Below are 16755 nucleotides of genomic sequence, written 5' to 3'. Positions count from 1 at the left end.
CTCTGGTCGCGGCAGAGCGACGCCCGGAGGGGCAGAGCATCGCCCCCTGGTGGGCAGAGCGTTGCCCCTGGTGGGCGTGCCAGGTGGATCCCGGTCGGGCGCATGGGGGAGTCTGTCTGACTGTCTCTCCCTGTTTCCAGCTTCAGAAAAATACAAAAAAACCCCAAAACAAACAAACAAACAAACAAAAAACTGGAAGTCTAAAATAATAAACTTGTAAGAGTCATTATTGTGAAGGCTACAATTCAAGCTATTTTATTCAAAGAGCATTTAAAACAAAATATTATAGCAATTACCATAGAATAATATTTCACACAAGAACTAAGGTCTTAGTTTTACATGATTTTTTGGCATTATGTATGTTAGACGTGAGATTTATATGTGTGTGTGTGTGTGCGCGCGCTAGACATGAGATTTATACATATATATGCAAAAATAGGTATAATGACTTTCTATTTAGTCACAGTGTCCTGCTGTATTTTAGAAAGAATGGAACTTGGCTTACATGTACAATTTGGATACAGGTTTCCACATAATTCAGATAAAAATTACTTATAGATAATAACTACTTTAAAAAGAAAACTGTTACAAGTCATAGAAGTCACTTGAGAAGAAAGCCATCCTTCAGTGGGTCACCGTCTTCTACTATAAACCTTGCTGTCCCCGTGTAATGGGCTTGTCCAGATACTTCCACTATGACAGCATTAAAATCACCACATTTTGCTTCCTGAAAAAGGAAGGTGAAACCACAATATCAAAATACTGCATTCATCTTGTATCTGGCTGTAAGTCATCTTGTTGATTTCCATGATTTTAAAGAAAATGCACGAGTTAATACAATAGGCAACAAAAGAAGAGCGACCAGATCAGGTCTGTGTTCACATGAGTCAAGCCGTGGAGGGGGGCCGACCTGAGAGGAGGGGAACTAGGCACCCAGAACTCTGTTGAGAGGTAAGCTAATCCACTGATTGAATCTAGTCACTAGGGTAATTTTTAGTGAGGATGGAGCAAAGCAAAATATGGAGATACTTTAGAGGCAGAACTGACAGACTTGGGGACTGATGTATGTGGGAAGTGAGGAAAAGGAATAAATTAAATATGGCTCTAGATTTTGGCTTGAAAGTGAAGCTGTCACTACCATTAATGAGGCAGGAAAAAAACATTTAGGAAGGCAGGAAGGAAGAACCTTTTAACGAGTCGAGTTTGCAATATCTCTGGGACAGTCGTCTCAAGATAAATGTACTGGACAGTTGGGAATACAAGTGTTAGACCCCGGGGAGAAGCCCAGGGTAGGCATGGTAGGGAGGAAAGTGTGGAAGTCATCATCAGTGGGCGGCTGAGAGTTGAAGCTTCAGAAGTGAGTGAAATTTCCCAGTGGCATCAAATGGCAGATGAAATGAGAAGGAGGCTCAGGATGAATGCTGGGGACCTCTAAATGGAAGGACAAGGAAAGGAGGCGGGGGAAAGAGATGCAGAAGATACTACCAGAGAGCCTGGAAGAGCAGAGACAGCAATGAGAATGTGCCTGTGAAGAGGTTCTGCCAAGTGTGATTAGTAACTATTAAATAAGTAACTTCAGATCTTAACTACGGAGTAGCTTTTTATTTTCTTTTTCTTTTAAATGAGAATAACTGAAGTTTACAGTAAAATGTCAATCATTAGGTTAGGGTACAGCAATTTTGTTATCTTTTTATAAAGCTGCTATAATATAAAGCCCCACTGAAAAAAAATTGCTTTGTCTAATAGCAATGTTATGTAATGCTTACCAGTGTGGGGAGTTCAGGGAGACCCACATTCATAGTCAGGATCTTGTACTGTTTGACCTCTGGCAAATTACCTAAACCATTGAATTCTTTAATTTATCATCTCTTAAAAAAAGGTTGATAATAGTACTGACCTCCTAGGAGTCTTGTGAAAATGAAATGAAATGGTACGCATAAAATATAAAGTGCTTAACTCGGAAGTTGACATGTAGTGAAACACCCAATAAATGTTGTAGATTTTTATTTTATGTTCAATTGCAGACTTGAAGACAACGTATCCCAAATATTTGCATACAATGTAAATGGTTTGGTATCTCATAAGATCATGTATTATGTAGGAATCCCTAACGTAAAGAAAATCAATATTTAGAAAAAACAAACTTTAAAAACATCTATATTAGGATATAAAAGTCTTTATTTGTATAGAATCCTATGTTAAAGGACTCTTTATAAGTAGATTCATTTACTAGATGTAATTATATCATCCTGTAGATTTCATTTATTAATGAGTAAATTCATTAATTAGCTCCATTAGCATGTTTAAACTTTGATTCCATTACAAAAATCCTGATTTCCACAACTTTTCAGGACTTTCACATCTTATTATAAAATGAGACACTCCTACAGAACAAAAACAGAGGCTTGGACACATGGAAAACAGACAGCTGTAGGAGGGGTGGGGGTGAAGGAAGTGGATGAAAGAAGGTGAAGGGATTAGCCGCAAACTTACATATACCACAGGGAGGCAGCAGCCAGGGGAGGGTGGAGGGGAGGGGCAGGTGGAGGTGGGCAAAGAAGGGGAAATGGAGAAGGAAAGAGACTTCGCTTGGGGTGGAGGATGCACAATGCAGTGTACAGATGGTATTATATACACTTGAAACATGTATAGTGTTATGAACCAACAGTATCTCCATTAATTCAATAAAAACATGCCCCCAAAAAGTTATGGGATCTTAAAAAATATATCCAAACCCTAATTTAATGGTTCTCAAACGTTTTGGCACAGAACCCACTTATACAATACCTTAAGGTTTGACGACCTCAAAAAAATTTTTTTTACATGTGTTATATCTTTTTTTTTATAAATAAATTTTTATTTTAATGGGGTGACATCAATAAATCAGGGTACATATATTCAAAGAAAACATTTCCAGGTTATCTTGTCATTTAGTTCTGTTGCATACCCATCACCCAAAGAGAGATCGTCCTCCGTCACCCTACATGTGTTATATCTTATTAATATTTTCTATTTTGATAATTAAAGATATTTGTTCATTAATTCATTTTAAAAAGTAAACTCATTACATATTAACATTAACAACAAATTTTTGTAATTTAAAAAATTTTTTTACTTTATCTTAGTGAGGAGAGACAGAGAGAGAGAGAGAGAGAGAGAGAATGAAAGAGAGAAGGGAGGGAGGAGCAGGAAGCATCAACTCCCATAAATACCTTGACCGAGCAAGCCCAGGACCAGCGACCTCAGTGTTCCAGGTGGACACTTTATCCACTGCGCCACCACAGGCACATAAACAACAAATATTGGTGAGAATAACATTTGCCAAAAAAAAAAAAAAGATTTAATGAGAAAAATGGCATTGTTTCATATTTTTGCAGACATTTTTTGTCTGGCTTAACAGAAGACAGCTAGATGGTCATATTTGCTTCCACATTCAGTTGGTTGGTACATCACATCATTTAGCCTCTGGAGAACTCCACTGCACATTCATGAGAGAATGAAAGTAAAGAGCAAATGATGTCTTAGTATTATTATGAATATAGTTTTGACCTTGTGGACCCATGGAAAGGAGCTTGGGAACCCCCAGGGGTGTTCAAACCATACTTTGAGAACCAATATCCTAGCTAAACAGTTTTTATAGGCCTGTTTTTAAAATTCTCTTCTGAGAGCTGAGTGAAGAAACTCACGTCACATCCAATTACACCTCTTCAGTCTTTTTCTTTTCAATTGTACTTTTTTTAATGGATTTGTTGGGGTGACATTGGATAATAAATATATAGGTTTCAGGTGTACAATTCTACAATACATCATCTGTACATTGCACTGTGTGTTCACCACCTCAAGTCAGGTCTCCTTCCATCACCATTTATCCCAGCATTACCCTCTTCTACCTCCCCCAGCCCCCTCTGTCTCTTGTAATCACCAGACTGTTGTCTGTGTCTGAGTTTTTTTCTTTGCTTAATCCCTTCACCTTCTTCACCCAGCTCAGAACCCCCTTTCCCTCAGACAAACGTCAGTCTGTTCTCTGTATCTATGAGTCTGTTTCTATTTTGTTAGTTTACTTTGTTGATTAGATTTCACATACAGTACTTGTCTTTCTCTGACAGGCTTATTTTGCTTAGCATAATAATCTCCAAGTCCATCCATGCTGTTGCAAAAGGTAAGATTTCCTTCTTTCTTATGCCTGAGTACTATTCCATTGTGTAAATGTACCACAGCTTTTTTATCCACTCATCTATTGATGGGCAGTTGGGCTACTTTCATATCTTCAGTCTCAAAAGTAACACATTTACAAAAGAAGCTAAGGGTGTCACTCACCCTCACAGCCTTCCCTGTGAATACTGAGCCAGTGGCACTGCTTTTAAAGGCTCTGGTCTGGTTCAGTTCCAGAAGCCCCTTGTGATACTGTAAGGCGATTCGGGCTGTTACTCCTGAGCCAGTGGGACTTCTGTCAACCTGTTTCAGAAATAAATGAAGATAAGAGTGTTCATAGTGCTACAGTTCCACATTACATGGCTTTTGTGCCTAAAACTTAGTGTTTTAATACCTGTTCTTCTGCAAACACACAAATGTTGATGGTTGGCTCCTCACTATAAGTGTCTTTCCCATCTGTTAATATAGTTCCATATAGAAAGCCAAGGTCTTCACTATCAGGATGAGTGATTTTAAACTGCAAATAACAAAACCTTATCAACCACATGTAAAATAAATATATTGATTTAAATTTCTATTTCAAATCATATATGTGGGACATTCTTAGACATAGCTTTTCCATCTTTATCATTTTTAAAATACCTTTTGAGTCAAGGCACTAAATGCTAGAAATGGCATCTTTGTCTCTATGAATAAACACAGTTTTATTGGAAGTTGCAGTTCTTAGCATACTCTGAGGCCTTCCTAAGGAAGTTGCCTGGCATGCAGCTTCTGCTAAAGGAACAGTCCTATTTTATACACACACACTCTTGGAAGCACTGAGCGCAGCATGGTCAGTCCACAGTTGGGCCACAGCTGCTCACACAGGAAGAGGATCATGTGGAAAAATCAGGCAATGAGTATCTAGATCTCAAGTTAATCCCACTGACAGAGACAAAGACTGTGAGAGACCATGAGCAAGCAAAAGTTACAAGGACGCAGATGCTATTAGGTAAGAAACAACTGAACCAATAAAGATTTATTTTAAAGAATGAAGTCGGTTGGTATGAAAAGCAGATACAGAGAGAAGCAGGCACTGGCAGGATAGCTAAGTCACATCAGGGGTAAAGCGTGGTCAGGTCAGGCCCAGATGTGCAATGCTTCTCGTTCAATTTTTCCTGGATTTCGGTAACTTCTGATAGTTTGACCAAGATGTTTGCAATCTTACTTCCTTCTACGTGTATCCTTACAGATACTGCTTTCCACTACTACTTGCCTGTCACAAAGTAGTAGAATAGATTTGGATTCTTTTTTTTTTTTTTTTTTTTTGTATTTTTCTGAAGCTGGAAACGGGGAGAGACAGTCAGACAGACTCCCGCATGCGCCCGACCGGGATCCACCTGGCACGCCCACCAGGGGCGATGCTCTGCCCCTCCGGGGCGTCGCTCTGTCACGACCAGAGCCACTCCAGCACCTGGGGCAGAGGCCAAGGAGCCATCCCCAGCGCCCAGGCGCTGGGGATCTTTGCTCCAATGGAGCCTTGGCTGCGGCTTCAGGAGGGGAAGAGAGAGACAGAGAGGAAGGAGAGGGGGAGGGGTGGAGAAGCAGATGGGCGCTTCTCCTGTGTGCCCTGGCCGGGAATTGAACCCGGGACTTCTGCATGCCAGGCCGACGCTCTACCACTGAGCCAACCGGCCAGGGCCAATTTGGATTCTTAAAATTCAAAGAGTCCATTTATAACCAGGTTAAAGGGGCCTGCATACTAGCTATTTGTTCTCCGTCTTCTTGAAGCCTCTACGCCCTACCTGTGCTCTTGCACCATCCAACATCACATTGTTCACAGGTGTGCTCCCCCCACTAGACTGAGCTCCCTGAAGGTGGGCTTTGTTCCTTTGTGTTTTCAGCATCTAGCATAGTGTCTGACTTACAATCAGTTCTTGGTAAGTAACTCTTCATTAAAAGAATGAATGAATGAAGATGAATTTATATATACTAACTTCAGCACCCCAACCATGGCCTTTCCCTAAATCTTCATCAGCATGTGAATGGCCGGCAATTCACAAAGTAGTTCTATTGCCTGATACACTCCTAATAAAACTTCTTCTCACATATTTTGAAAAATCCCTCCTCCCTCAAGTCTACCCTTTACAACCTTGGTGAGAAGTTCAAGCTTCAATGACAACTTCAAAATTACTTCTATTAAGAAATCTGTATCTTTTCCCTTTGATTTCATTGAAAGCAGGTGAAATTATTTTATGCCAAACTGCTAATTCAAAGTATGAGTTGTCTGCTTAATGGAACAGAGAACTGATGTAAATTCAGAAGTTATAATGATAAAATAATTCTATATATTGGTATTGACAGTCCTGGAAAAATAATAATTTAGAACAGGGATATAGTATAAATTTTCATTTTGTTATTTAAGTTATAAATTATGTTAAATTAAAGCTTCAGATATGTTAAATAGGTCCATAATTATTAGTATAAGAATATCAGACACTATCTTTCACAAGTTATTTACATTCAAATGTTGTATATGAGTTATTTATAGGGTTCAATTTGAAGGTGAAATGGCAAACTGGTGCTAGAAATGAAAGAATATTCTAGGTTTGTTTATTATCTAAACTAATTTTATCAGAATAGTTTTCCAAGCAAAAACTAGAGTTAATTGAGTAGTTATTTAACTAACTTCTTAGCCATATAAGAATAATTCACTAATTAAGAATTAATGTTCTCTGTAAAATAAGAGAAAGTCTGACCAGACTTAATGAAATCTATTTTATAAGCTATATTTTATATTCATTATTTTCTTTTTGTTATTATTATTATTATTTGTTAAGTGAGGAAGAGACAGACTCCAACATGTGTCCCCACCGGGATCCACCTGACAAGCCCCTACCAGGCAATACTATGCCAGTCTGGGATCACTGCTCCATTGCTCGGCAACCAAGCTATTTTAGTGCCCCAGGAGAGGCCATGATGCCATCCTCAGTGCTCGGGAGCCAACTTTGCTTGAATCATTTGAGCCATGGCTGTGGGAGGGGAAAAGAGAAAGAGAGATAAGGGAAGGGGTGGAGAAGCAGATGGGCACTTCTCCTGTGTGTCCTGACCAGGAATCAAACCCAGGACTTCCACACACCAGGCAACACTCTACCGCTGAACCAACTGGCCAGAGCCTCATTATTTTCAAATTTCGTGAAATGACCACATATAGCAAACCATATGCATTTAAAATTAATGGAATACTATTATATATGTAGTGTATGTTTATGTAACCACAAATTATATTAGTTTGTATGTATTATTTAAATTAATAATAGTTATCATCATTAAACATATATTATAAGCTTGGCACTATTCTAAGTCCTTTACATGTATTGACCTGTTCTTATAACTCCCTATGAAGTAAGAATTTAATAATTTACATTTTACAAATAGGAAAACTGAGGCACATGGAGGTTATATAACTTGCTCAAGGGTACAAAATTGCAAATGGCAAAGCTAGAACTCTTAGGTAGTCTTGCTCTAGAGCCTGAGAGTCAAACCAGTACCTTATTCTTAGTACTACTAATTATTTAAATACAATGCACAGGGATTTAATTTTCTGTACAGACATGTAGTGTGTATTCCCTCCATGCCACGGGGAAAGACGGTTGTTTGATGGCGGCGTTTGTACTGACCTGAGCTTTCACTGCTTCTGTCACTGTACTTGCTGCATCCACAAGGTCCCTTGTCTTTGCAGAACAAACATCAAGTCCCAACTTTTCAGCACTAAGAAACGCATAAAATGCACCGCCATATGCAATATCCACTGCCACCTTTCCATGGCCAGGAACATCCACCAGGAGATCTAAAAGGATGTGTTTAAAAATAAGTTTGTTTTAGTACTTTAGAAATAAAGATCACAGAATTTTTTATAAGTGTATGTTTGGGATGGGGTGGGGGAGGAGCTTCTTCCTATCATACAAAGGAATGAAACAAAAAATCCATTTTCAAAATGAGTAAGCATCAAGTAAATAATAAGAGCTTTACTTAAGTGCATCTATTTTTAACTTGATGTTTGTATGAAGTATATATTTGAATGCCAAGTTTTCCTTAAATTACATATATATATTTGTTAATTATTATGAGGATCCTTTTTTCTAGGAAACAGCATAGAGGCATACAGAGGAAAATCCCTGGGAGATCAATGTATGAAAGTTATGAAGGAAGATGTAGCTCCCCTTGAATTTAAAAATGGTTTAAAATTTTTTTATTTATTAATTTGAGAGAGAGAAAAGAAGAAAGAGAGAGAAAAATCAAATCTGTTTTCCACTTATCCATGCATTCATTGGTTTGTCCTTGCATGCACCCGACTGGGGATTGAATCCGCAACTCTGTGCATTGGGACGATGCTCCAACAAAGTGAGCACTTGGTCAGGGCGAGAAGTGATTTTTAATAGTAAGGATTTGGAATCCTAGCCACATATTGGTTTTCTTCAGCTCTAATGTCAAAACAAAATGAAAAAAACAAAAAAAGATTTTTTCCTATATATTATATACAAACACATATTCACTTATATATTTCATTTCATGAAAGTATCCTGCAAGCAAATACTCAGAATAAAGCCATTGTAGAATCATTGGCCTTTATGGTCAGTGATTTTGCATCAGGGTTTTTATTTATTTTTTCTTCTTTTCCAAGTGAGAGGGGAGACAGAGAGACCCTACCGGGATCCACCCGGCAATCCCTGCTGGGGCTGATGCTCTGCCCATCTGGGGCCATTCTCTTAAACTATTTTTAGCATTTGAGGTACAGTTTCCAGGGAGCCATCCTCAGCATCTGGGGCCAACATGCTTGAATGATTGAGTCATGATTGCAGGAGAGGAAGAGATAGAAAGAGGAGGGGGAGGGATGGAGAAGCAAATGGTCGTTTCTCCCATGTGTCCTAACCAGGAATTGAACCCAGGACATCCACGCGCTAGGCCGATGCTCTAGCACTGTGCCAACCAGCCAGGGCTCATGCATCAGGGTTTATAATGAGTATTTTGAGTGCCTGACATACCCAGAGTTTCACATGAAGGTCAGTTGTTTGAAATCCTGAATTTGTATTTCCAAAGGAATGGGGCTGGATAATATTTTGGGATGTTAAAACTGTTTTCCCGCCTGACCTGTGGTGGTGCAGTGGATAAAGCATCGACCTGGAAATGCTGAGGTCACCGGTTCGAAACCCTGGGCTTGCCTGGTCAAGGCACATATGGGAGTTGATGCTTCCAGCTCCTCCCCCCTGTCTCTCTCTCCTCTCTCTCTCTCTCCTCTCTAAAATGAATAAAAAAAAAAAAACAAAAAAAAACAAAAAACTGTTTTCCCCCTTCTCACATTTTCCTCTGTCCCTCCTCTGCAATTCCAGTGGATTTGGTTATCACAGCCTCTTGGGGAGGCACATGGCAGAGGAGAAAGCAGGTTTGGTGGAAAACTAAGATCTCAGGGGAAAGAGATTTGTTGGCAAAAGAGTGTTCTCAGGCAGAAATATTTCTCCTGGTCAACAGAAAAATTCCCTCTGGACTGAGAAAGGAGGTTGCAGGTCCTGAGTGCAAGTTAACTTCCCCACAGCACCATGGAGAAGCTGCAGGGTGTGACAGGGGCAGCAAGGAGTAGGGAAGGTAGGGGCAAGGGACACATGCAAGGGGGCAGATGATGCTTCCCTGGTAACCTGTTCAAGTTGAGGACCAAAAGGCCCTCTTCTCCAAGGCTTTGGCTATTTTCAAAAACCTTCATTCACACATATTTCAGGAAAAGGGGCAGCAATGAAGCTAAGTTGCAGATTCAGAAATTAAGTTGTGAAAATAAAATACTTCTTCTATTCCTGAATTTGCATAGTCATACAAAGGTACCAGTATGCTATCAGTTATAGACTAGCTCACAGTGCACTTTTCACATGTGTAAAAACAGCAAATGTGTCATCAAAAGAGTAAAACATGCCTGTGGAACTTAAAAGCAAACTGACTGAAAAAAGGTCTTATCTGGATGCTGGCACAACTTGAAAAGCACATTTAATGAAAGGAGAATGAGGAATTAGATGGAAATAGGGACTGCTAGAAAGCTAAGTGTGGCTTTGGTGTCCTTGTGTGTAAAATGGAATTGCTGGCCCTGGCTGGTTGGCTCAGTGGTAGAGCGTCGGCCTGGCGTGCAGAAGTCCCAGGTTCGATTCCCGGCCAGGGCACACAGGAGAAGCGCCCATCTGCTTCTCCACCCCCCCCTCCTTCCTCTCTGTCTCTCTCTTCCCCTCCCACAGCCAAGGCTCCATTGGAGGAAAGTTGGCCCAGGCACTGAGGATGGCTCTGTGGCCTCTGCCTCAGGTGCTAGAATGGCTGTTTGCAACAGAGCGATGCCCCAGATGGGCAGAGCATAGCCCCCTGGTGGGCGTGCCAGGTGGATCCCTGGTGGGCGTGCCGGGTGGATCCCTGGTGGGCGTGCTGGGTGGATCCTGGCCGGGCGCATGCGGGAGTCTGTCTGACTGCCTCCCCGTTTCCAACTTCAGAAAAAAAAAAAAGGAATTGCTATTCCCCCCCAAAGGGTTCCTTTTGAGAATTCCATGTCATAATGTCTGGGCAGAGCTTGGCACAGATTAAGAATGCAATAAATGTTAATATTAAGGCCAAAAGTTTAAACCCAATGGGAACAGAACTCTTTCTTAAGAGGACCTGACATTACATTTGTATAAAGCCAGTAGCCACAGCCACCATCACAGCTGCCTGGCCAATGCAGGTTCACATTTGTTTTGGACAGATGATAATGAAACAATGGAGCCAAGAACTGGTGGGCCATTAGCTTTAATCCCAGCTTGCACCCGGCAGGAAAGACATACACACACTAGGAAAACACTTCTCTTTCCATTCAGGGCTCCCAAAGCCACTGACTTATCCGAGTTTCCTAGAATCAAGGGTTTCCACCTCACCAGCCTTACTCACCTCTGTTCCTCATCTCCTTCTCTCTGCACAAACTGGCTTCAACATAACGCCATCTTGGCTGCTTCTCCTCTCCTCCACATGGCCTTTCTTTGCTCTCCCCTCTAATGCTAACTGAGAGAGAGAGCAAGCTCCCGGTCTGTCCCCTTTTATAGTGTAGAAATCAAAACCTTTAATCCAATATATATTATACAAACAAGGAAGTCTCTGACACAAAGTCACTTATCTGAGGCATAATGGGATTCCTCATGAGAGTGCACCACCCCATAGCAACAGTCAAGGGTGTGGGGAAAGCTTAGTTTTAAAACTAAGCCTTAGGCTATAACGACTCTGCCTGCCTACAGCCTGTCCCCCACACCCAATGCAAACTATAAGCGAGCAAACATATATATCATATTTACAAACTTATTTGACCAACAATTTGTCAATCAGTATATTCTTTCTAGATTTCATTTGAGATACTCATTCAACAAATACTACCTACTATTCTAGCACTTGAATACAGTGATCCAAACTCAGTTTTCATTTTAGCAGGTGGAGTGGTGGTGGACTCAGTAATTTCCTGAGGTGGGTATGTTGGGCAGATAGAATGTATTATGCTCACTTTGTTAAAGAGGCCGTTGCCCAGGTGATATTAATGTGTTGAGAATCCTTGTAGCCTGGGGCTTGGTTTTGGGATTAAGCCTTTCCCACCCTTTTTGATGTGGGGTGGTACAATTCAATCATGCCTCGGAGAAGTGATTTTGTATTAGAGACTTCCCTATTTTGTATATTGGATTAGAGGTTGTGAAGCTACAATATAAAATGGGGGTGGAACGAGAGTTTGCTCTTGGTTCCTGAGATTATCATTAGAGGAGAGAGGAGAGCAGAAGGAGGCCACGTGGAGGAGGCCAGGAGAAGCAGCCAAGATGGCGGAGTGCTGAGTGAGATGCCAGTTTGTGTAGAGTTTGTATCTGGGATAAGGAAGGAGATGGGGAACTGAGGAGAATAAGGCTGGTGAGCTAGAAACCTTTGATTCTAGGAAACTCGGATAAGTCAGTAGCTTTGTGAGCACTGAATGTGATTGGATTTTGGAGCCAAGTGTGTGTTTTTTACTTGCCTGCCGGGTGCAAGCTAGGATTAAAGATGACAGCCCATCTGCTTTTGGCTCCTTTGTTTCTTTACCGACTGTCCGAATCCAATGTGAACCTGCATAGGCCAGGCTGCTGTGATAGTGGTCCTGGCCCTGGCTTCTGGCTTTACAATTGGCGTAGTCTGTGGCAGGATTCGATACAGATCGGCAAGGAGCCTTTGAGTGGTGAAGTAGAGGACTGGCTAGTGTTAGGGTTCCCCATGGCTGTCCTTTTGGGGATTGTAGGCTGGCTGACTTTTACAGCCATGCGTGAGGAAACCGAGAGCTCTGTGGAAGAGGCTGCCCGGGACCTGCAAACCGAGCAGTGGAAGGAGCTAGAGCAAACGCAGGAGAAACTGATCCTGACCCTGGAGCTGGAGGAAGCGCTGGAGGAGGAGGCCGACCAGGTTTGCGAAATTCGCCTGGAAATGGAGCAAACGCTGGAGGAGGATTCAGAGGTTCGTGAGTTGCAGCTTGCCCTGGATGTTGCAGAGAGCCAGCAGCGGCAGGAGGCCAGGGCTGAGGCTGAGGCTGAAGCTGAGGCCGGGTCCGGAGCTGCAAGGTCTGCAGAGCAGAAGGCGGCAGCAGCCCGGGGCTTGAGCCTGGCAGCGGGAGCTGGTGTTTTCAGTTCCTCTTTGGAGGATGAGGAGAATCGGACTGGAGTTGCAATACGCAGTCTCCATAAGATGAGAGCCCAGCTGGAAGGAGCACCTACTATGGCCCCGGTAGGTCTGCGATTTGGGGACATAGGGCTGGACATGCTTTCTGAAGTAGAGATGGAAATGCTGACTGCCATTGCCATGTGCCCCTCTTTGGGACAGTGTAAGACCTGCGAGGACGGCAGGGATGAGGGGGGTGGCTGACGCCCTATGTGCGTGGACTGATTTCCTGGACTACGACCGGAGTGGGCATTGGCTCCTTTGTTGGATGGACTTACGGATTATGGATTTTGGACAATGTAAAATACCCTGATGGGGGTGGGGGGTGGCTTTGCTGGAAGCACTCCCTTACCCCGGGAAGCTTTTCCCGTGGCTAGAAAGAAGGCCGAGGACATTTTGCGCTTTGGGCTAAGTGCTCAGAGACTGGTGAAGTGTACCTTTGTAATTGTTGAAACTGTATGATTTTTCCTGTTGTAATTTGTGTAATGTTCTAATTTCCTTGCACAGGGATGCCGGTAGTGTAAATTGTGGGTAGTAAAGTGAGCATAGGGGTGGATTGTTGGGCAGATAGAATGTATTATGCTCACTTTGTTAAAAGAGGCCGTTGCCCAGGTGATATTAATGTGTGTTGAGAATCCTTGTAGCCTGGGGCTTGGTTTTGGGATTAAGCCTTTCCCACCCTTTTTGATGTGGGGTGGTACAATTCAATCATGCCTTGGAGAAGTGACTTTGTATTAGAGACTTTCCTATTTTGTATATTGGATTAGAGGTTGTGAAGCTACAATATAAAATGGGGGCGGAACGAGAGTTTGCTCTTGGTTCCTGAGATTATCATTAGAGGAGAGAGGAGAGCAGAAGGAGGCCACGTGGAGTAGGCGAGGAGAAGCAGCCAAGATGGCGGAGTGCTGAGTGAGATGCCAGTTTGTGTAGAGTTTGTATCTGGGATAAGGAAGGAGATGGGGAACTGAGGAGAATAAGGCTGGTGAGCTAGAAACCTTTGATTCTAGGAAACTCGGATAAGTCAGTGGCTTTGTGAGCACTGAATGTGAGTGGGTTTTGGAGCCCAGTCTATGTTTTTACTTGCCCACCGGTGCAAGCTAGAATTAAAGACTATGGCCCACCAGTTTTTTGCTCCATTGTTTCTTTACCGACTGTCCGAATCCTATGTGAACCTGCATGGGCTGGGCTGCTCTGATGATAGTGGCCGTGGCTTCTGGCTTTACAGTTCCCCATCTCCTTCCTTATCCCAGATACAAACTCTGTACAAACTGGCATCTCACTCAGCACTCCGCCATCTTGGCTGCTTTTCCTGGCCTCCTCCACGTGGCCTCCTTCCGCTGCTGGCTCTACTCTCTCTGCTCTCTCATGCTAACCTCAGGAACCAAGAACCAAGTCCCATTCTGCCCCCATTTTATAGTGAAGCTTCACAACCTTTAATCCAATATACAAAATAGGGAAGTCTCTAATACAAAATTACTTCTCTGGGGCATGATTGGATTGTACCGCCCCACATCAAAAAGGGTGGGAAAGGCTTAATCTCAAAACCAAGCCCCAGGCTACAACAATCCTGCCTGCCCCCAACACACATTAATATCACCTGGGTGACGGCCTCCTTGTGTCATCTTTAACAAAGTGAGCATAATACATTTTATCTGCCCAACAAGTGGCGCTCTCAGAAACTACTGTGTTTATGGGGTTGGCTGCCCTGCTGTCACCAGCCCAAATTGGGGTAGTGGTGGATCCTGCTGCCTTGTCATTTCCCACAAAATTTAGAGAGCTTCCATCTGCTACGGGGGTGGCCTAGGTAGCCAAGTGCTTTAAACTGTTGAGGTTTTTGAGATGCAATCTTAAATATAAATTCCTGTCTCCTTCAAGAGCCCTCTCAATGCAGATGTGACTTCGTTTTCTCCTAAAGGTACAAGTGAGATCAATTTGCTCTAAAACTGACAAATGCCTGGGGCAGTGGTCGGCAAACCGCAGCTCCCCAGCCACATGTGGCTCTCAGATTGAGGACCTTTTTAGCAAAAGCCAGTTTAGGAGTACCCTAATTAAGTTAATAACAATGTACCTACCTATAAAGTTTAAGTTTAAAAATTTGGCTCCCAGAAGAAATTTCAATCATTGTACTGTTAATATTTGGCTCTGTTGACTAATGAGTTTGCTGACCACTGGCCTGGTGTATTACAGCATCATTCAGAATCAGGCTAATTAATCTTGAATCCAGATCCTAGAGAAAGATCAAGATTGAATTAACAGAATGATTTGCATAGTTTGAAGACTTTGAAAAAAGGTGATAATCCTATTCCTGGCTGGAATAAATGAGCTCCCAGCTGACTTCCAATCATGACTACTAAAGCATCCTCGCTGACAGAATTCAGCCCTTCGGAGAGATTTCCCTGTATGTAAGGATAATTATTAGACAGTTCTTGTACATGACATACAGGCTTTGTACTAGGGAACCCAACAAAACCTTCTGAAGACTCAGCATAGATAGAGAACTAACTAGTAATCTTATGTATTCTGCAATCTGTCTCTTAGAATGAATATATACCTATATATATCCTCACCAAAACTCAATGAGATAATACATGAAGAAGCACAAACACAGAGAGGTTAAGTAATTTGATTAAAGTTGCACAGCTTTACCAGGTTGTTAGGCTTCGAAGCCAGGCAAAGTCTGTTCCGTTTTTAAAGTATAAGAGCCACATATCCCTATTTTTATGATTTATAAATTGCTTCGTTCATTCTAATCTAATCCCCCCCCCCAGAAGTGGGGAAAGCACTTTTTCCAGGTAAGTTTTAGTAACTTGCCAGTAAGTATAGTGTTTCTAGTGAGGGTATTCTGAGCCAGCCTGGAACCCAGGTATGCTGGCTGTTCTTTGCTCTTTCCTTGACCCTATCAGACCCTGCTTTATCTAACTGGGAAATCTCTAGGAATGCCTGATGTGTGGGGAAAGAGGCTCTAAAAGAAATGCGGAATTCTGTAATTCTGAAGGCTCTCTCAAGACCACAGCAGATAGACCTGGGGGATAATTAAATTGCATGCGCCGCCCAAATCCGGGAGGCTAAGGGCTGACACGCATCCGCAGTGACTCAGAATTACCTGTTTATTAGTTGTAAAGGCTGTGGGGTGGGTTAGTTGCGCGGCGTGGGTCCCAGCCCTGAGACAGTGTAGTTAGTTGGACATCGGGTTGCAACCTGAGGCTGGGAGGGTCCTGCCCGTTACCTGTGGCCAGCGCGAAGGCCGGGACGCTGTGGAAGCGCACCGGGCCGCGGCTCAGGCCGCCCTCGCACTCCACGAAGGCGGCCACCAGCCCGCACGGGCAGTGGATGTTGACGCGGGCCTCGCGGGAGCCGGCCGGGGGCGCCGGCACCAGCCCGAAGTCGAGCGCGAAGCGGCCCAGCGCCAGCACGGCGTGACCGCACATGGAGCTGTAGCCTTCGTTGTGCAGGAACAGGACGCCCAGGTGCGCGTCTGGCAGCTCGCTCGGCACCAGCACCGCCCCGTACATGTCCCGGTGACCCCGGGGCTCGTACATGAGCCGTCGCCGCAGGTGGTCAAGGTGCTGGCGCATGTAGCGCCGCTTGGCCAACAGAGTGGGGCCGATCACCTCCGGGCACCCGGCCAGCACGATGCGCAGGGGCTCGCCGCCAGTGTGCATGTCCACCACCGACAGCGCCGGCGTCCCCGGGTCGTGCGGTGGCAGCCGGGGCACTGCCAGCGTGCTCTCGGTCGTCTGCATCCGGAAACACGACCACAGCCCGGGAGAGCGCGCGCTTCAAACCCAGGGTCCACCCGTGTCCTCGGCTCGAGAGGGTTGGACGCGCGCGCTCCTCAGAGGACCGGGCTTCCGGACCCGGACAAGGAAGCGCGAAGCGGGGGCGGGGCATCGGAGCGGTCGCCCG

At 43.6% G+C, this 16755-nt stretch overlaps 1 protein-coding gene across 2 annotated transcripts; it reads right to left on the bottom strand.

Moving 5' to 3' along the window:
- Positions 1-215: 215 nt before the first annotated feature.
- Positions 216-16706, bottom strand: L3HYPDH (trans-L-3-hydroxyproline dehydratase). 2 transcript variants are annotated; one of them, XM_066274190.1, is made up of 5 exons: positions 16076-16706; positions 7812-7981; positions 4547-4669; positions 4318-4455; positions 216-727 (listed from the first exon to the last, which is right to left on the bottom strand). In XM_066274190.1, the coding sequence occupies exons 1-5, from the start codon at positions 16590-16592 to the stop codon at positions 602-604; spliced, it is 1074 nt and encodes a 357-aa protein (XP_066130287.1). In that variant the 5' UTR covers positions 16593-16706; the 3' UTR covers positions 216-601. The 2 variants fall into 2 exon arrangements, with proteins under 2 accessions (XP_066130287.1, XP_066130288.1); XM_066274191.1 differs by lacking the exon at positions 4547-4669.
- Between the last annotated feature and the right edge of the window lie 49 nt (positions 16707-16755).

This window comes from Saccopteryx bilineata, chromosome 4, assembly GCF_036850765.1.
Source record: "Saccopteryx bilineata isolate mSacBil1 chromosome 4, mSacBil1_pri_phased_curated, whole genome shotgun sequence".
Taxonomy (NCBI): domain Eukaryota; kingdom Metazoa; phylum Chordata; class Mammalia; order Chiroptera; family Emballonuridae; genus Saccopteryx; species Saccopteryx bilineata.
Note: the sequence above shows the minus strand (reverse complement) of the source record. Positions and strands in the feature narration are given on the sequence as shown.